Below are 20,060 nucleotides of genomic sequence, written 5' to 3' on the forward strand. Positions count from 1 at the left end.
CAGTTTTGAGGAGATGGAATGTCGTTTTTCTTTTTGTTTTATATCATGTATATGAGTGTTTTACCGGCATGTATGTCTGTGCACCACATGCCTGGTGCCCATGAAGGCCAGATGAGAGTGTCAGAGTCCCTGGAACTGGAGCATGGCCAGTTGTGAGCCACTGAGTGGCATCCTGGTCCTCTGCAGGAGCAACCGGTGCCTCAACCTCAACTCCAGCCTCAGCTTTGGACTTTATTGCCTGTGTCACGGCTTTTTTTTTTTTTTTTTTTTTCAAATTTTATTTATCATTATCTTTTGCCTTTGTTTTCTTTCATTTAATTTCTCTTGACTTTTTCCTATTATTCTCCCAATTTCTCTCTTAGCTCACCAGGTTTCATTGCATTTTCTAATATAAGCACTTCAAGGCTATGCATTTTCCTCTGACTACTGTTTTAGCTGCACCTTGTATCTTTTGATGTGGACATTTTTTTTATTACCATCTCACATATTTTAAAGTTTTTTCCTATAAACAATGAGTTACTTAGAAATATACATGTTAATTTCCAAACATGACTTTAAAAATTATAAATCATTTTTATTTTATTGTTTGAAATACAAAAAACTATATGAAATGTGCATGTAAATTATAAAGCCTCATAATGTATTGTATACACAGCCTCCCCAACCCCAGAAGCAGACATATGCATTTTCCTCTCTGTTCCTTCAGCTGCTGGCCTTCAGTTTATGGCCGTATGTGCGACAGACCTCTTTTCCCTCTCAGTGAAAGACAAAGGCCTGACTGTAAGAGATAGAAAAAGAGTCTTGATGTAGAACTTCATATTCACAGAGCCCACTGAAGAACTTTTCCCTCTGGACACAAAGTGTATTAGTTATCTTCTTGTGTCGGTGACCAAATCCCAGACCGGAATATACTTAAAGAGGGATGAGCTTCCCATGGTAGCCAGTCCCTCAGGGCAGGGGGGCCGTGCCTGCCAGGAGCTCACATCTGTGTGGGTCAGAAGGCAGAGAGATGAGCACTGACGCCCTTCAGACCTCCTCCTTTCTGCCCTTCCTGTACCAGTGAGGGTTAGTAGCTAACTTGATAGTCCAGAATCACCAGGGAGAAGGGCCTCTGCGCACGCCTTAGGGGGATTACCTTATGTGAATCACCGTGAACCTTTGCCTTAAGTGGGCCGGCCCATTCTCTAAGCAGGGCATCCAGGTCTCTCTCTCCCTGCTGCACACCCCTGTCTCTCCCTGCTGCACACCCCTGTCTCTCTGCTTCCACCTGCTTCAGCTGCCGCCGCCTTGATTTCAGCCCTGGGCTGTACCAGGGTAAACCCTGTCTTCCTTGTGTTGTGATGTCAGGATGTTTTGTCACAGCGACAGAAAAGAAGCTGCGCCTCTGATAAGCCTCTGGGGACAGGCTTGTGACCGAGCCTGAGGTCTGTGTCCTCGCTGGCTCCAAACCATTGTCATGTTGACAGTGGAGGTGAACCACCTCACAGAGCTCCCCACTGCCCACACCCCCCCCCCACGTCACCCTGTCCTCCTCCATTCAGAGTAATGTCAAAACAGTCTGTCTCCACCCAAAGGCACAAATATATGAACTGTGAGGTGTCTCTGTGCCCCCAGACCTTCTCTGGATCCCAGCTAAGGCAGTGAGTCTCAGCCAGGGTAATTCTGTCCCCAGGGGAGTTTGGTAATGTCTGCAGACAGTTTTGATTGTCACAGCTAGAGGGTGCTCTAGACATGTGCTGGCCCAGGCCGTGATGCTCACATTACTCCAGTGTACAGGCCCTACCTCCATCGCAGAGAATGGCCAGGTCCAAAATGTCACCAGTGCCGAGACCGAGACCCTGTTATATCACGCTCCTGGTCTAGTTTTGTGCAGAGCTGGTTCATGCTGGTGACATTTCTCTTTCTTGCCCCCCACTCTCCCCCCATGGCCTTCTAGATCGAGAATAGCCTCTGCATCTGTGCCGCCATGCCAAGCAAAGTCGTCATCCTCCGCTACAATGACAACCTCAGCAAGTACTGCATCCGGAAGGCAAGCTGACGGCCCAGCCCCACCCCCACCCCCACCCCCACCCCCACCCCCACCCCCGGGGGTCTGTGCACACAGTGGGCTGTGCTGAGGACAGCGTGTGTCTGTTCCTTTCTGCTGTCTGGAGAGAGAGACCTGTCCTTCCTGGAAGAGCCCAGGGCCTGTGGCAGCCATAGTGGCTCGCTCACTTTCCTTCCTGTTGGGATCTGCCCAACAGACTCAGCTTTCTGGAGGTGGATGGAGGAGATGCCCTTTTTGAGCTGACAGAAGCAGCGTTCTGGGGATGAGGGACAAGCCAGCGCTGGCTCCGTTTTGACTGTGGTCAGGGGTCTGCCTCTCCTCAGGACAGAGGGCTGGGTGGAGGAGGAGCATTTCAACCTTTAAATTTACCTCCATTCTGGAGAAGGTGTTCCCTGTCCCCAGACTACGTGTGTTGTGTAGTGATAAGCCTGGCTCATGCCTGGTCATGTCACGATAATACCCAGAGTGTAAGAAGCTCTGAGTTTGTGCGTCGGTGGTTAGTGAACCGGTCTCATTGTCGGCTTATCAGCCGGGGTTTGCTGACCGCCAGTGTAGCCTGTGCATCGGGGGTGGAGCTGGCCACCTCCGTGTTTTCTGATTGGCAGGTGAGGCAGTGGGGCCGGGAAAGAGCTGACTTGACACTCTAAGGTTAAAACTACCTCTGGCTTTCCTACCCTCTCATCCTGCGTCTCTGTTTCCTCAGACTTGGTAGAGAGCCGGTGGATACATTTTCTGTGCCGGTGATGATTGAAGTTTGAACTGTTGACTTCAGGCTAACATGATTCCTGGCCATCACTTTAAGAAAGCATGCCAGTTACATTTTGTTTTGTCTTAATGATATTAGGATTGGCCTAGGAATGACTACAAATAATGAGGAGTCAATGAAGGCAGGGATGTAGTAATGCTGTGTGGATAATATAAAACAGACTCAAATTAGAAACTAGCAAATTACAAGCCAGCCCCAAGGAGGACGCTAAGGCCAGGCATGTTAACGGTTGGTGTGGCACTCTGGGCTGCTGCTCCTGCAAGAGCATATTGTTAGTGTTTCGCCTGTCTGTGGAAATGGTGTCTCTCGCCTCTTTGGAAGTTGCAGTTCAGTCTTGTTTCCTGAGGCAGCCCGGGCTGGTGTAGAGCGACGGTTATGAGGTAGCGAACAGGCTGCATGTCATCCTGGCGGGCATAGCACGGAGGCTAGGGGCTCAGGCAGAAACCGCAGCAGAGACGAGCTGTCCTGCGTCATCTCTGTCCCTCCGCGGCCCCTCAGGAGATAGAGACCTCGGAACCCTGCAGCTGCATCCACTTCACCAATTACAGCATCCTCATCGGAACCAACAAATTCTACGAGATCGACATGAAGCAGTACACGCTCGAGGGTAGGTCTGCGTCTCCCTCCCCACCCCACAGGGCCCGGGCCTCGAGGAGGGGAGCTCGGGCGGGCGTCGTCCTGAAGCCGCTTCTCGCCTGCCTTCACAGAGTTCCTGGACAAGAATGACCACTCTCTGGCTCCGGCTGTGTTCGCTTCCTCGTCCCACAGCTTCCCCGTCTCCATCGTGCAGGCGAATGGCGCCGGGCAGCGGGAGGAGTACCTGTTGTGCTTCCACGGTCAGTCCCCAGCCTGGGCCCGCTACCTCCCCCTTGGTCAGCAGGGTGGGTCCCCCTCCCCGACCGGGGCAGCCGCCCGGCCATCTTGACCCTTCCTTCCGCCCACCCCTCCGTCTTCCTGTCCCACACCTTCTTCCTCTGGTCTGGTTTTTGCTGCTTTTTCCTCTTGATATTTTCTTTCTGTTTTAATCACTGGGTGTTTCTTTTCCCTCCTCCTGTCTCTTCCCTGACTGTCTGTCTGTCCATCTCTTCTTCCTTCTCTCTCCCCCTTCTTTTCCCATTTCCTTCCCCACTTTGCTTGAATCCTCTTTCTGGAATAAATCTGATTAATAAGAAAACGTGACTGAAGAAAATCCTCATTTTAATTTAAACTAGGAAGGAGATGGTTCTGCGGAGGCTGTCTGGCTGTGACAGTCTAGTTAAATCTGCCACTTGTCCCAGGGGTTTGTTCCTGCCCTTCCGTCATAGCGTATGTGGCCTCTGGAGCTAATGCCGCCATGCTCTTGACACCTTACAGAATTTGGGGTGTTCGTGGATTCCTATGGAAGACGTAGCCGCACAGACGATCTCAAGTGGAGTCGCTTACCTCTGGCCTTTGGTACGTGGGGTACCGGGTGAGGGTGCGGGGGCTCCTGCTCGCCGAAGTTTGTGTCTTAGGAAAGAATTGTGTGGAATTCTTGGCTTCGGCCTGGTGCTGGTATATCCTAATGGACTTCAGTGGCGTGGGCGGTGTTTACCTAACGGAGAATGTGTTAAGTCAGGTCTCCCAGGCCACAGTCCAGCCTGTGAAATGTTTACGATTTCATGATACAAAAGAGAATATTCCCTGTGGATGTGAAGTCATTTTCAAGGCTGTATAGTGTCCCGTAGTGGAACACACATTAGTTAATTCTGACTAGGCAGAACAATGAGGTCACACCTATTCATTCTGTAAGTATCAACACTGTGGTAAGCATCCTTGAACTTACTATGTCAGATCGCATCCTTTGGTTGTAAGTCTCTAAAATGTAGATGGGTCAAAGAACGAACACACATACATACAGGTCCATAAGACAAGACTATGTGGATATTCTACAGCACTGTTATGGCCAAAAGAAGACACACACACACACACACACACACACACACACACACACACACACACACACACACCGGGTAAATAAATAAATGTAGAAGAAAATACTTTCTTGCTCACCCATTGCTACCTCGTAACCCGTTCTGGAGCTCAGTGGTTGCTCAGGACTCTGGGTCTGCTCAGCTCTGCCCCTGGTGGCGTCGGTGGGGTCTGGACCAAGGAGAAAGTGCCAAAACAGCCTCCTCCGAAAGGAGGAGGAAAACAGTTGCTTTTCTTGCTTTCCTTTTGGCTGGCCATGGGCTTGGGGGTCACTCACTCAGCTAGAGGCCACTGTCCCCCTCCGTGTGGACTCTTCCTAGAGTATAAACAGAGGCCATGGCCTTTCACATGCACGGTGTTCTGCTGATTCAAGCAGACCAGCAGGACAGCTATGTTCAGAGCCCAACGCCTGCCTGAGGGCAGAGTCATGGCTTGCCACAGGAGCAGCAGTGAGGACCAGCTTTCCCCTCCAGGAGAACAGGGCCTCTCCTATCTTCTCTAGTTCCAGTGATGCCATCATACCGAGATGAGTATTGAGATGTGTGGCTGCACACACAGGAGGGTCTGGATTTCAAGGCCAGCCTGGGCTACACAGGGAGACTGTATCTACAAAATGAAACAAATAATAACAGTAAAAACCCACAGTAATATCTAAATACCTATCTTTTAAAAACTTTACTTGGAGAGACTGGAGAGATGGCTCAGCAGTTAAGAGCACTGGCTGCTCTTCCAGAGGACCCTGGTTTGAGTCCCAGCACCCACATGGTGGCTCACAGTTGTCCGTAACTCCAGTTCCAGGGGATCCAACACCCTCTGCTGGTCTCTGAGGACATCATGCACAGGCATACATTCAGGCAAAGTTCATACACGGGGTAGAAAATCTTCAAAATCTTAGAGCGTATACAGTGTAAGCGGATCCACAGAAGTCTCACCCCTGTGTCCATCTTCTACTGTCTCATCTTGTTGCCCCAAAGGGAAGAACTTTCATGAATTTATCATCTTCCAGTGTTTTATGCAAATACAAACATATAATAGACTTCTCCCCATCGTGAGGGTAGCGTGCGCCTCGAATCCTTCTGAACTCACCCCGCTGGTTGAGCAGTGCACTGTGGGTAGGTGCAGGGCTTCCTGGTGCATCTCTTACCCTGGGCAGAGTTCCACAGGGATGCCGTAATGTACTTAACCAATTCCTTTGATGATGTAACGGGCAACCTGACAGCGAATGAACCCAACCACGTGTGATGACGCTGTGTGGGAAAGTATTGGTACGATACTGGCTTCTAGGTCACCGGTCCTTTTGCAAGTCTTGATTTTCCTCCTTCTCTCCTCCCTCCCCCAACCTCCTTTTTCTGCTCATGCTCATCCTCCGTGGTGGCCCTGCAGCCTACAGAGAACCCTATCTGTTTGTGACTCACTTCAACTCACTGGAAGTAATTGAGATCCAGGCACGTTCCTCCCTGGGGTAAGCATTTCCCTCCATGCTTTGAAGACAAGTTTAAGGAATGCCACGCAGCAATGGAGGTAACCAGTAATGAATGTCAACTCTTCCTGGAACCCTGCAGGACCCCTGCCCGAGCCTATCTGGAAATCCCGAACCCACGCTACCTGGGCCCCGCAATTTCCTCCGGAGCGATTTACCTGGCCTCCTCATACCAGGACAAGTTAAGGGTCATATGCTGCAAAGGAAACCTTGTGAAGGAGTCTGGCACTGACCAGCACCGGGTGCCCTCCACCTCCCGCAGGTACCGACCGTCCTCCCTCCAGGGCCAAGGAATGTTTCCACTTTGTGCTCAAGGCATTCCAGCTTTTTGTGTGTGGCATCAGTTCGTAAGCATCACAAGTATTGTGAAGGGCTCCCTGTGCCATGGCAGGGAACGTCTGACATTGCCCTGAGGGTGTCTCCAGTGGCTCTTTTGTGTTCAGTGGCACACAACTGATACTCTGCTGCTTTGGTGTGTGTCTTTGTCATGCTAGCTGCTGAGCCCCACCCCCCCAGGGAGATGTGTGGCCTCTCCTTCGTGCTGCTCAAGCCCGGTGTGAGAGAGGGGCAACTGGAACTCTGGTTCTAGTCCTGATGGGCGTGCAGCCTAGACTTGGGACCAGGACGGACTTCCCTAAAGAAACAGCAAGGGGGTGGCATCAGGAGGGTTGGGAGGCAAGATGTATAGAGGAGGTCCAGAGGTGTGGGCCGTGGCTTCCGAGGCCACCCAGAGGTGTGAGGTGTGAGATGTGGCAGTGGGCCGTGGCTTCCGAGGCCACCCAGAGGTGTGAGGTATGGCAGTGGGCCATGGCTTCCGAGGCCACCCAGAGGCTTCTCTGGAACCTGAGAACTCTTCAGAGTTTTAAATTTTTATTTTAAAACTTGTATTTATTTTTGTGTTGGTAATCTAACTCAGGGTGTAGAATCCAAAGGGCACAAAAAGTATAAAGTAGTACAGTCTCCTTTCTTGTATTTAAGAAAACATTTCAAGATTTATGTATTTTTATTTTTTGAGACAAGGTCTTACTGTGTAGCCTTGGCTGGTCTGGAATTCACTTGGCTGGCCTCCAAATCACACAGACCCATCCTCTTCTGCCTCCCAGCTTGATTTTTTTTTCAATTTTTATGTTATGTATATGAGTATTTTGCCTGTATGTATGTGTGTGCCTGGAGCCCGAGGAGGTTAGAAGAGGGTGTTGGAGCCCCTGGAACTGGAGTTCCAGACAGTTGTGACCCACTGTGTAGGTGCTGGGAATTGAACCCAGATCCTCTGGAAGAGCAGCCAGTGCTTTTAACCTCTGAGCCATCACACTAGCCCCCTCCCCCTTAATTTAAAGAGGTAACGGTCTTGTCAAGTTGCCATGCTGCCCTGAACTCCTGGCTGAGACAGCCCTCTTGCCTCATCCCTTAAGGGGCTGGACCTGGCTCCTCCTCTTCTTCCCTTTCTCCCCGACTCCACCACCACCCAGGAAAGAACCAATTTTACGACCTTTTGCATTTCTACTTAGAGACCTTTCTGCATCTCTATGTGCACAACTCCATGTTTGCTACTCCATAAAAATAATACCATGGATTAGCTTGTTTTCTGGTACTATGGCAAAATACCTGTGCTGAGTTAGTTCTAAAGAAAGAGGCTCGTGGTTCTGTTCTGAAGTTGAGGGCCCGTATCTAGCGGCGTCCTCCTTGCCAATGTCTTGGGGGTAGTGCAGGGCATCACAGGATAAGAAACAGGGTCTCTGTATCAAGCCCTGCTCACTTCTAAAGGCTCTGCCTCCACCTCCAGATACCATATTGGGTTCCATTCCAGCCCTCTGAATATCTCACGGCGAGGACTAGAGAGATGGCCCGGTGGTTAAGAGCGTGTGTTGCTCTTGTAGAGAACTCATTGGCCCCAACAGCCATATCAGGGGGCTCACGGCTTCCTGTCACTCCAGCTCCAGGGAATCCCGATGCCCTCTTCTGGTCTTTGTGGGCACTTGCACATCCAGTCTTTACTCTCTCAGTGGGAAGTAAATTTCCACACATGAAGCCTCAAATCTTCTAGATGGCACTGAGTTCTCTCCTGGGATTTAAAGTCCAGCATTTTTATAGATGTATCCAGTCTCAACCAGTAGCTAAGTTTAGAACATTTTATTATTACCCCCAAAGAAGTTAGTTTTCCTCTACCTCAGTGGCTGCCTGAGGTACTTATCCCATGTAGCGAGGGCTACTGTTCAGCTGCCGGGCAGGGACCTTTCTTGTCCAGCAAGCCCCAGGTCCAGTTCAACAAAGAGTCCTGAGTGCCAGTGGGTCTTTTCCAGGCCAAATATTGATCCTTTTCTGGAAATAGGCTTCAGCCCAATCTGTGCCTTCCAGACATTGCCAGACTGCAGACTTTTCTGTGACTGACTGTCGGGTTACAAGTCCACTGGCATAACTCTACCAGCGATCCGGAGAGAGGCATGCTCACAGGGCGTGCTCAGTCGTCATTGAGCCATACCAAGTTTGGTTTTCTTGCAAAAATACTGTTGGACTGCTGCAAGCTGGTTTTGCAATGCGCTTGGTCAGCATGCATGAGTGTGCATGCGTGCGTGCTTTTTTCGCAGGGCTGGCTGAGAATTGAACCCTGGGCCTGGCATACTACCAAAGAGCTCTGCCACTGAGCCACCCCTGGCCTTCAGGCTTGGTCAGTGTGGTTTTAATCAATCCAGGACCTTGATGGAAAACCTGAAGTAACAAATGACCAGGAGCTCTTAGATTTTATGTGAGGCTGTCTCAGAAGGTCTCAAAACACCACGGTTGGTTCTGAGTCCAGTGAAGTTGGTTTTGCCCATGTTTGTGTGGCTGCTCTTTGCTCTCACGGAGAAGCAGGTCCTCAGAGGTTCTCACCTCCATTCCAGCCTCCTTCCCTCTTCCTTCTGACAGAAGGGGCCGTGTGTTGGGGATGCTTGACTGTGCCCTGATGTCTTGGCGATGGCTTCAGGACAGCACAGGAAGTGGCCTCCTTCTCCTCCTTCTCTTGTGCTTGGCTCTTCTTATTCCTTGGTTTATTTAAATGCTCCTGTCCTAAGCATCAGCAGCCCTCTGGATGGCTTTCAGTCTGTTGCTGGAACTTCCCCCGCTCTGAAAATCGAGGGGTCTGTGGGCCACCGTCAGTGGGTGTGTGATGGCAAGTAGAATTCCAATAGGTGTCGCTGTGTCTGCCGCCCTGGGGCAGTCTGCACCTGCTCGGAGTTCCGTCAGCTGGGCGTAGAAGTTGGTTGCCTCATCCTGGCCCAGAAGACTAGGAACCAGAACCACATCCAAACTGGAGATGTTGGTCCACAAAAGCTCTGAGAGTTAACCCAGGGGACGATTTCACTGACCTATGATTTTACTTTTTTGGACACTTCTTCTCTGTACACAGCTGTGAGGATCCCCTGCCAGGTGCCAGGCATCACATCTGGGGCTCTGGAATGCAATGCTGAGGGCACCTTCTTTATTCCCCAAGGGCCTATAACTAGGTGGGTGAACACCGAGTGTTCAAAGGTACTTAGATATTATAAAAGACAGACATATCTTTAATGCTCTGATGCTGGGCAAGGACAAGCCGTCTCTCTTATTGATAGATAGAAGCCAATGTTTCCGAGATGTGTAGTCCTGGCCCCACTGTTCTGGAAGTGGCAGAGTACCGTGCACACTTTCCTGAACCTGACTGTGTCTTGGCAATGGCCTTACCTCTTTGTCAGGTGTGATTTTAATTGCAGGGATGTGCTGAAAGGCCAGTGCCAATGCTTCTCTCTTCATTTGATCCCATCTCCAGAGTGATGGCATTGCGGGCCAGGGTGCATTCCAAGCCAACGTGCACCCCTAAAGTGTCTGGACTCTCGTTTTGTTCCCAAGCCATGCCAGAAGGGGGTCTAAGTGTTGGGATTAGGCTTCTCCATGGCCTTGCACGTTGCTCCTGACCCCGCGTGGTCCCACTGTAAGGACCTGCTTGTTCTGTTGTCCAGAAGGGCCCCAGTTGCTGTGAATGGGGCAGAAATAATGTGCTGGCTTCCCTGGGGGGAGGGGGGGTGCCAGGCAAGTCCCATTCACGCCCGCAGTCAGTTCTCAGCTCCCATTCTGCTTTTTGCTCCTGACTGCCTTGAATGGGTCAGTGTCTGTGACTGCCTTGGCTGGCTGTCATTCACAGCAGGTTCCATTTTCCTGGTCCGTTTAGCAGAGCAGCGAACATAACTCTGCAGAACTATAAAATGGATGTGGTAGCTCATTGGCCATTATAGATATGGAGATGGAAGACTGCCCACTTGGCCTCAAATGATGGGTGTCCTTTTGCTTCTCATTAATCTCAGCTAGGGCCTGAATGGCCTTCTCTGAGCCACCCTGATTCCCTGGACACAGCACCCTCCAGCTAGCCTTGTGATGGGCCCCTGTGGACACATTCCAGAATTTCTCTGTCATTGCGAATAGGCTTAATGTATTTCTCCCCCTTAGATGTATTTGTTTTAATGCGTCTTCTGTCTCTCCAAGCTCTGCAGCTCGAGTTGTGTATGGACTTCGGTTTCAGATGTAGAAATGAGTTCCCTTATATTTAATACTGCAGAGACGTGGTGTGGGGCTGACTTTCAGAGTGGTTATCTGAATTGCCAGTTAGCCTGTGTGGGGAAGCGAGGCCACAGCAGAAAGCTCTTGACGACCACAAGATGACCTCTGCAAGCTGGCCTGGTTTTCAGCTCTGCCTTCTTCCAGCAGGTCGTTAGGGCCATGGGTCTGGTAAAACCTGGATTTGATCCAGGCCAGACAGGGCTGAGGGTTGAATTGAACCTACCGAAAGGTCCCCGATGGGGGGAGTTGTGGCTGGGGTGATGATGGTTGTAGTTCCATAATAGTGGCTTGGTTCATATGCATAAGGGTTTCAGTTTTTATACCACTGAGGAAAAGGGGGAAAGGCCTTGTGTTCTCAGTGGATGGGGGTGGAGGGGAGTCGGAGGTTGTTAATGGTTAATCTCTGGGCCAGGGGGAGCTAGCTGGACTGTTGCCATCTGCCCTGCTTGGGTTTCTGATTTTACCAGGCATCATCTTCTTGCCATAACTGGGAATTGTCAACCTTCTGGGCATCTGTATTGGGTGCCACAAAAATTTAGAAAGCCACCTACAGGGAGGGAGGGAGAGAGAGAGAGAGAGGTGACCAAACACTGAGCACAAGGCTGTCACAGATCCGGCCCCTGATGGTGACAGCTTTTCTCAAAGCTGCTCCCTTGTAAGGGCCTCGATGGGCCTCTGATTCCTGGGTTATGAGAGGCTCTGCCCCTAACAGGAGACTTCTGGGAAATATTCAGTTGGTATGATAGAGCATGGAGATCATGACCCCAGACTGACCTCTCGGGTCCTAGCCCCGGCCCCCCTCCTGGCCTCTCCACCATGCACTTGCCTGTGCAGCCAGAGCTTGTTCCCGTCTGGTGGTGTTAGGAGGCAGTGGGGCAAAGTGTAGCGGGCCTAGCCAAGGCGGAAACATGGTGAGTGAGTACGCAGCAGGCAGGAGCTGGCGCTGACACCTGGAAGCTTGGGTTTTTTTTAATCCTCATCCTCAGGTCTAAGCTTTTTCTAATAAGAGTGAGTGGTAGATATATGCCTTTAACCCCTAGTCCTCAGGAGCTGAGGTAGGAGAGGACCATGACTTTGAAGCCAGCTTGGGCTTCATAGTGAGTTCTAGGCCAGCTGAAGCTACAAAGTGAGAGCCTGTCTCAAAAACTAAACCAAACAGACGGAACAGCGGTGAGAAGGAGCCTGCTTTGATAATTAGATGGGATGGGGATTCCAGCTTTGGGGTTCTGACTTCTCAGCCCCCCGACTCTCTTATTGTCCCCAGCAGCCCCAACAAGCGAGGCCCACCCACATACAACGAGCACATCACTAAACGCGTGGCCTCCAGTCCGGCGCCACCGGAGGGCCCCAGCCACCCCCGAGAGCCAAGCACACCCCACCGCTACCGAGATCGAGAGGGCCGGGCAGAGCTGCGCAGGGACAAGTCCCCGGGCCGTCCCCTGGAGCGGGAGAAGTCCCCAGGCCGGATGCTCAGCACGAGGAGAGAGCGGTCCCCAGGGAGACTGTTTGAAGACAGCAGTAGGGGCCGGCTGCCTGCGGGAGCCGTGAGGACCCCACTGTCCCAGGTTAACAAGGTAAGGCAGCAGCATCCCCTCGGCTGCTCTTGTAACAGTGGGACTCCATCACTGTGGCTCAGGCTCGTGGGAAGCAAAAGCTTTATTTAAGGGGCTTCCTCCTCAGAGGACAGCCTGTGATTTAAAGGAAGGGTGTGTGTGCACACCTCAAAATGTAACAGCTACCAAAGGGCATGTTGTTCCCTGCCCGAGAGGCAGTATTAGTGACTTCTAGGTCTATTCTGTGCATACAAGCAAATATATGTGGCCCCCCCCTGTAAATACAAATGATGACATTTTAGATATTTTCAGACACACAGGCAAACACATATATGCATTATAGACACTGATATTTTTTTCTGGAAGTTACTAGAAGCTTGTAACTATGCCTTTGCTTTCTAGAACTTCGAGTTTTTACAAAGTCTGAAGTGGTACCCATGTGATTTTTAGGTAGTGGTGAATCAGTAGATGGAGATGTTGAAGCAAGTAACTCATGAGTGTGCGCTCATGGACCCTGGGGTTCCATTCTCTTTGGTGGGCCGTCTAGTTTCTAGGGCCCACCACTCTAGGCAGAGGTGCTGCCTTCCTGTCCCCTGGGGATCATTTTCTGAGTGATACTCTCCTACCGATGCTCCTGTAGCACACAGCCAGCACTTCTGGTTAGAGAAAGGAGAAAAGCTACGTAATAAATGTTTTCCCATTAAAACTGAGTGTGCATATTTATGCGTGCACCTGTGCAAATTCAGTTTGGTTTTTTTTTTTTTTTTTTGGTTTTTCGAGACAGGGTTTCTCTGTGTAGCTTTGCGCCTTTCCTGGAACTCACTTGGTAGTCCAGGCTGGCCTCGAACTCACAGAGATCCGCCTGGCTCTGCCTCCCGAGTGCTGGGATTAAAGGCGTGCGCCGCCACCACCGCCCGGCTCAGTTTGGTTTTTTTTTTTTTTTCAGTGACTTGTTTCATGCCTGACCCCATGCCTTGAGAGCTGGCTCTGTTAAGTTGGCACTGTTCTATATGGCACCACTGTCAACTGCTGGAGGGACAGGACAGGCACCCGAAAACAATACTTGCCTCACACAGGGAGCCGGCAGTTCCAGGCCTTGGATGCTAAAACCCCCTCCTCTTTATTTTGCTCCTAGGTCTGGGACCAGTCTTCAGTATAAGTCTCAACCAAAAAAACCACCTCCTCATCTCAGTCTGCAGGAAAACACGGCACCCCGGGTCTCCGCTGCAGGGGACCCCAGCGCCCGTCTGCTCGGCCCGCATTCGGCACAGCTGGGTCCAGACTGTCCTTGGCACGGATACCCCCATCTTCAAGGGGTGCAGGTAGCCAAGGCTCTTAGGCGCTGCCAGCACTCAGACCCCCCCACCCCCGGGGCGGGGGGTCCCCTTCCTGCGGTCATCTTTGCACTTTGTTACTCTTTGACAGCATTCAGAGACTTTTGTATTTAGCTCCAGCCTGTACCAGTTCATCAAAGGAAGCCAACCCGGACACAAACTGTGCTTGGAAGTCTACCTGCTACTCTAAGATCCTTGGGTTGGTTGCTTTTTCTTTGATTTTTCTTTTTTTCTCCTTATTTTTCCTTTTTCTTTCTTTTTTTTTTTTTAAGACAACAGAATTCTCAGTAGATTTGGATAGCGACGTATTTCCTGTTGTAGTCGTTTTTAGCTAGATCACACCATCAGGTCTTTGGCACTGAAACGTAGCATAGAAGAGTCCCCGTTGGTTGGCTAACCTCCCGTGTTCCCGTAGCTCCATTCTTGTTCCGGTCCATTCTCATAGACGGCCCTGTTTTACCCAGGGCGACATTGTAGCCAAATGTTTACCGTTCTCATTGCCTTTTACGGCCTTGACAACTTCCCTTCCCACCAGCTGAGAATGTATGGAGGTCAATCGGGCCTCAGCTCGGAGGCAGTGACCTGGGGCCAAGGGACCTCATCGGGCTCTGCCCCCTACCCCTCAGCGTCATCTATCCAGCCTGCTTCCCCAGCTTTCCACGTCGCTTTGGCCAGGAAAGCACGCAATAGACTTGCTCCAAGCCCAGCATTAATAGGCCTTGGGGTTGAGCCCGGGACCTGGGGCACCCACCTCCTGTTCTGAGGATCGGTGTGCTGCTGCTCCTCACTCCTCTGGAATGGGGAGGAGACCCGTCTGGGAGCCCTGCATGGCGCATCACTGCATGTGCTGCCCCCGACCTGGCTGACTCCTCCCTGGGTTGCTCTGCCAATGTATTGCTGCCATCCCATAGCCCCACCAAACCAAGACCCTCTGACGACTTGTCAGCAAACTGGCCACGACAGGCTGCAGTCTGTAGCACTGAACAAACAAAAAACAAAAACAAAACGCTCAAGCCTTACGACCAGAGAAGGATTTCAGCAAACCACACTTCTCCCTCAGTTTCCCCTCCCACCTTCGAGCTCCCTGCTGACTTCAAGGATGACTGTGTTCACACACACACACACACAAAAAAAAAAAAAAACCCAGCACGGTTCTGCCCCCACGAAACTGTGACTTCGCAGATGAGCCTTTCCCTAGGGCTGGACCTAAGGCCAGGACCTTGGAGAGAAGCCGCAGCTCAACTCCTCCAGCCCCGTGGGGCTGGCGAGTCCCCCCACTTTAGGTGCAGTGCGGCTCGCCCAGTCTCTCTCCCGCACTCTTTAGAGTGCGGAATTCCTGGCAACCGGATAGAATCGACTTAGAGGCTTTGCAGTTGGCAAGCTAACTAGCGGCCTTACTTCTGCCTTTAACCCCCCACAAGGCCTCTTCCGCTTTGGATTCTCCACGACTCTTAGGCGTGCCTGCACAACCAAGGCACATCCTAGGTAGGCTGAAAGGTAGACCTGTCCCCACCGCGGCAGGTGACCGTGTCTGTGTTCTCAGCCCACGTGTCCACAGTCCACGTCACTTCCCAGACTACAACCTGGCCCACATGCCGGCTCCTTCCTGCTCGTCTCTTAACCTAAGTGCTTTCTCGTTTGAAACGCCCGTGACCCTCCATGTCCAGAGCCCTGCTGCTGTGTTTTATATGTTGCTTGGAATCTTTGGGGTCGTGTCCCCTGTCCCCAACCCCCCCAGGGCAGATCTGACTGACCGGCTGCTGAAGTTTTTGTCTCTTGGTCCACACATTTTCGGAACGGTCCCTGATAACTGGTCTTCAGTCTTGGCATTTCATCTAGGACCACCACGAGAAATGGGCGCCTCGAGCCCTTGACTGTATATTGCGCGTCTCATCTGTGAAGTGCTTCCCGCTACATAGAACTAGCTCAAAAGACTGTACATATTTACAAGAAACTTTATATTCGTAACAAAAAAAAAAGGACATTGAATTGGTTTCTACTTTTTTATTGTAAAAGGTGCATTTTTCAACACTCACTTTTGTTTTCAACGGTGGTAGCTGTGGACAGCCATCTCCGCCGGCGCGGGGAGCTCTCTGGGTGACCACTGAGATGCCAGCAGGAAATAATCGTAACCCGAAATCGCAGTCAGAAGCTTATTAGCATCTATAAGATTCTAGGTCTCCAAAAGTACAGGCTTTTTTTCTTCATTACCTTTTTTATTCAGAACGAGGAGAATACATGGACGGTTCCAGATCCACCTCGAGAGGAATGAACTTTGTTGTTGAACAATAGTGAAATAAAGCAATGATCTCAAACCGTGCGCTCCCTTGGCGTCTTTTCTCGTCAGAGACCCAAAAGAGCCAAGGCCAGTGTGGGCTCGCTGGTACAGCACTTCCGCTCCGATGCACCTGGGTGGCCAGAATCAGAATCTTGGAATTTAGAGTTGGGGGGGGGGGCACTTAGTTTGGTGACTGCTTCTATGAACCGGGCACTTATTATTAAGGTCATTTTTTAGGGCAGGGAACTGGAAAGCTTAAACAGCCACCTAGGCTACTTTAAAAGGATTAGTCTAGAACAGCTTAGCTGTAAGCAGCTAACCAGGAAAACAGGTCAACACAGGATTTCTCTGATCCCATTATGCTGAGGCCACTGAGAACTTAATACTGCGCTTCTCTTTGGAGGGAGTTCAGATGAAGGTAACTGAATGCTTCCAGTTCTGACTAGACATTTACTGTCTGCAAGGTAAATTGGCTCCACCACTTTGTAGTTAGGTAAACTGGACTGGTCCCGGAAAAACATTCTTCTCCCCGTGATACCTGTTGCTTTTCATCTTTGATTAAAATATAACAAGGTTCTCAGGTGTAGTTAAAAGTTGACTCTGAGGGTCAAATCTACTAGGCTTTTGCTGTAGAGGCTGTGTTCCTTGTGATTGTGGGAAAGAAAATGACTCACCAAGGAGGAAATGAGGTGTTGCAACTTCTTCCCAGAGAACAAACACTAGAAAAATGTCCATTAACTCTCAGCTAACCATTTCAGTTCTCAGCCCAAGGATTCTTGGCAGCCAGGGGCTGCCTTAAAAGCTAAGTAAACAGAGTTTGGTTCCAAAAGGAACTTGCTCAAAGGTCTTTTGGACCTGAAGGGACTACCCCTACGAAACAACTGTGAAATTACTCAGTCACACTGTAAAATGAGGCCCAGTCCTAGACCGCTTAATCCTCACCAAACTCAAGGCATTGAGTTCGTACCAAGTTTCATGACCATGAAACTAGGTTCCTGGGGCCAAAAAAAATAAGAGATAGTCTACTTAATAGGACTGAACAGCTAGTCTACAGAAAAGGACCTTTGGCCCAAGGTTAGTTTAGAACACTCATGAAGACCCACAGCACAGGTGAGGGTGGCCCTGCAGGGGTGGGGCAGCCGAGCTTCCGCCATAATTACATTGACTCCTTTCTGTGGTTCCCAGCCAGGACAGAGTTTCCCTTCCTTCCCCGACAGGATGCTAGTGTTTCTGAGTGATAGTCTTGGTTGCCACAAGTGTGGGTTCCTAGTGGTGTCCAGTGGGTAGAGAGGTCAGAGCAGCGCGACAAATACCCTATAATTCACAGACAGCCTTCATCCCCAGTAGTAAAGAATGATCTATATCCGTAGTGCCAAGACTAAGAAACTCTGCTGTAGCTGTTCCAGTCAGAGGCAGTTCTGGTCAGATCTTTCTTGCTGGTTGAAGTGCTGCTTATCCTGGCTGAAGCCATCAAATGTGGACTCTGTTGGCCTGAAGCTGAGGGGGCTGTGGGTGGAAATGCAGTACATCAATTGCTGCTTTCCCTTGGATCTGTCAATGAGTGATAGAGCTGTTTGCCCAGAAGGGGTTATTAGAGGTGGAGGAAAGGACTTTGAAAGTGACTCCGCTACTGTACATGCCTGAGGCACTCTCAGAGAGCCACAGAATAGGAAAAGTGGAATTGACTCAGGCTGTGCACCTGGAGCTGTCTACTGGTCTCCCTGGCTGTGGAGTTTCCAGATGGGACCGATGAAGTCCCTTTGGGGTGGGGATGGGGCAACAGTCAGGGCTAGCCTACTGATGTGGAACCCAGAGACAGTAGCTGGGCCCCACAGACCAGCTTGTAGGATCCCCTCCAAGGTTCCGGAGAACTCGGAGTTCTCAGGAAGACTGGATGATTCATATAATTAACTGAGGTGATAGGTTTTTACAAGAAATACAGACATATTTATGACTTCCTTGCTTTCTCTTAAAGATGGGAGGCTCAAAGGCAGAAGGCAGCTCAAGTTTCTGTTTGTCCATTAATCTGCTGGGTACAAGTGTTGGAGACTCATCGGAAGCAGGATTAACTCAATGACTGACCCAGACTTTGTTCAGACTGTTAACACAGGTGGATGTTTATGTGTACTGTTGCTATAGTAAATTACACCTGAGATGGTGTAATTTATAAAGAATCGATTATTTCTTGCACTTCTGGAGATTAGGAAGTCTGAGACAAGGTGCTATGGGTGTAGTCGCCTGGCCAGGGCTGCTGTAGGCTTCCAAGATGAACTTTTTGTTTCTGAACTCTCCACAGGGGCTTTGTCCTCACATGGTAGAAGTCATGAAGGCAAGCTAGCCAAAAGCTTCACAAAGCCCTGTGGTAAGGCCTCCCTCAAGAAGGTTTGGGAAGGAGCTCTCACGACCTCACAACCTCTTAAACAGCACCTTTTAAAACCATCACAGTGCAGACAACCGAGCTTTGGACAGGACATAGTCAGACCCCAGCAGATGAGACACCAGGAGAACTCATCGTAAGCTGGAGTGTGAGCTAGTGCTCATGTTCAAAGAACCTTGTTCTCTAAAATGCTCCGGTCTCTGCCCTGTCATGGATGTCTAGGATGTCCCAAGGAGCTGATGTTACATTGTAGTTTGTCTGGTGCCCTGACTTCCTGTTTGTGGCCAAAACCCACTCAGGTTTTTGTGGCTCCCAGTGTACGGTAAGGGAGTCCCAAGTGTCATCTTGCCTAGTCCAACCCCTCTTGTTTTTCAGGGAGTGGCCATCCCTAGAAGCCATGTGACTTACATCTGCATCTGCTATGGGGTGAATAGTGGGCTCAAAGGCTTTGTCAAGCTGGTGACCTGGTCTTGGAGCACTATCAACTGCCTCATGTCTACACCCACAAGTAGAGACAAAGGGAAGGAAGTGGCCTTGCCTGGGTCCTCCGGATTCGGTGTTTTCATATATGGTTCTGATTGTTGAGGTTAACTGCCTAGAAAGATGTCATACAGGGGCCTCCTGGTACCCACTCATTCAACCTATGCAAACCAAAGATGTTTACTAAGAATCTGTATTTTATCATTCCCCAAGTAATACAGCCTAACTATTTGCATAAATTTACACTGTATTAAGCATAAAGGAAGATGTGTATAGCTTATATGGAAACACTATTTTATCTGTGCTATGAGGGGCTGGAGATCTTCATAATGGGAGCTGAGGTAGAACCATCACGTGGGGATACTGAGAAACCACTGTATTGATCCGGCAGTCCCCTTACATTTTCCTGATTTTCAGGCCTTATCTTTGGCTCTATAAAGTAATTTGTGTTTACGTTTCCAGAGGGAGGAAATACGTCTTCACTAAAAAGCAACTTGAAGTAAGCTTTCGTAGCCATGGAACCAGTCCTTATCTATATAGAGAATGCTAGCTAACAGAGCAAGTGTGACCTGGGTCACAGTACACAACTGGACAGGTGGCTGTACTTCTGTGATTGGGCAACACAGCTGCTCCTTCTCCATTTCTTTCAAGTAGTTTACTCCCACTGCCTTTAGCTCCTGGGTCTGGGATCTCTGGGCCTGTGGGCATCTTCTGGACCACTAGGGACTCCCTTTTGCTCTTTGAGAAAATGAGATCTTTTAATTGCTATCTGCCACACTAATCATCTCCCTTAGGAGCCACTCATGATCCCGGGGCTGTCACTCATAGGGTGGACTCTAGGTTTTACGTTGCGCTGTTGGGTGTTTGCGCCCCTTGTGGGTAGAGCTCAATTTCTAAATGTGCATGTGGAGGCCACAGGTCAGGTGTTCCGTCACTGTCGCTCAAACTTGGGTTAACGAGACTGCTGACCGGTGAGTGCCGGGACCTGCTTGTTTTTGCACCCCAACACTGGGCTTCCAACACACAGGACTTTCATGTGGATGCTGGAGATCTGGCTCAGGTTCTCATACTCCCAACACCAGAGCATCTCCCTGCACCCCAAGAGCTAATTTACATGTGGGACATTATTGTTCCCACCTCGTTCTCAGTCACTACAGAGTGCACAAGACAGCAATGAGCAGGCCTGAAGTTCTAATCTTTTCTTCAAAAAACCTGAATAGAATCTAAAT

At 50.2% G+C, this 20,060-nt stretch overlaps 1 protein-coding gene across 13 annotated transcripts in view; it reads left to right on the forward strand.

The window, feature by feature from the left end:
* Positions 1-16,016, forward strand: part of Cit (citron rho-interacting serine/threonine kinase) — a 179,907-nt gene extending 163,891 nt beyond the window's left edge. For 10 of the 13 annotated variants that reach the window (XM_052755142.1, XM_052755144.1, XM_052755147.1 and 7 more), the window contains 8 exons: positions 1,937-2,029; positions 3,312-3,420; positions 3,521-3,649; positions 4,167-4,247; positions 6,147-6,225; positions 6,326-6,505; positions 12,074-12,383; positions 13,498-16,016. In XM_052755142.1, the coding sequence (XP_052611102.1) occupies positions 1,937-2,029; positions 3,312-3,420; positions 3,521-3,649; positions 4,167-4,247; positions 6,147-6,225; positions 6,326-6,505; positions 12,074-12,383; positions 13,498-13,521 (1,005 nt within the window). In that variant the 3' untranslated portion in view covers positions 13,522-16,016. The remainder of the gene's footprint in view (positions 1-1,936; positions 2,030-3,311; positions 3,421-3,520; positions 3,650-4,166; positions 4,248-6,146; positions 6,226-6,325; positions 6,506-12,073; positions 12,384-13,497) is intronic. The other 3 variants (XM_052755143.1, XM_052755145.1, XM_052755154.1) reach the window with 1 other exon arrangement.
* The last annotated feature ends 4,044 nt before the right edge of the window (positions 16,017-20,060 follow it).

Source organism: Peromyscus californicus, unplaced genomic scaffold (assembly GCF_007827085.1).
Source record: "Peromyscus californicus insignis strain IS unplaced genomic scaffold, ASM782708v3 Scaffold_2__1_contigs__length_46816999, whole genome shotgun sequence".
In the NCBI taxonomy this organism is placed as follows: domain Eukaryota; kingdom Metazoa; phylum Chordata; class Mammalia; order Rodentia; family Cricetidae; genus Peromyscus; species Peromyscus californicus.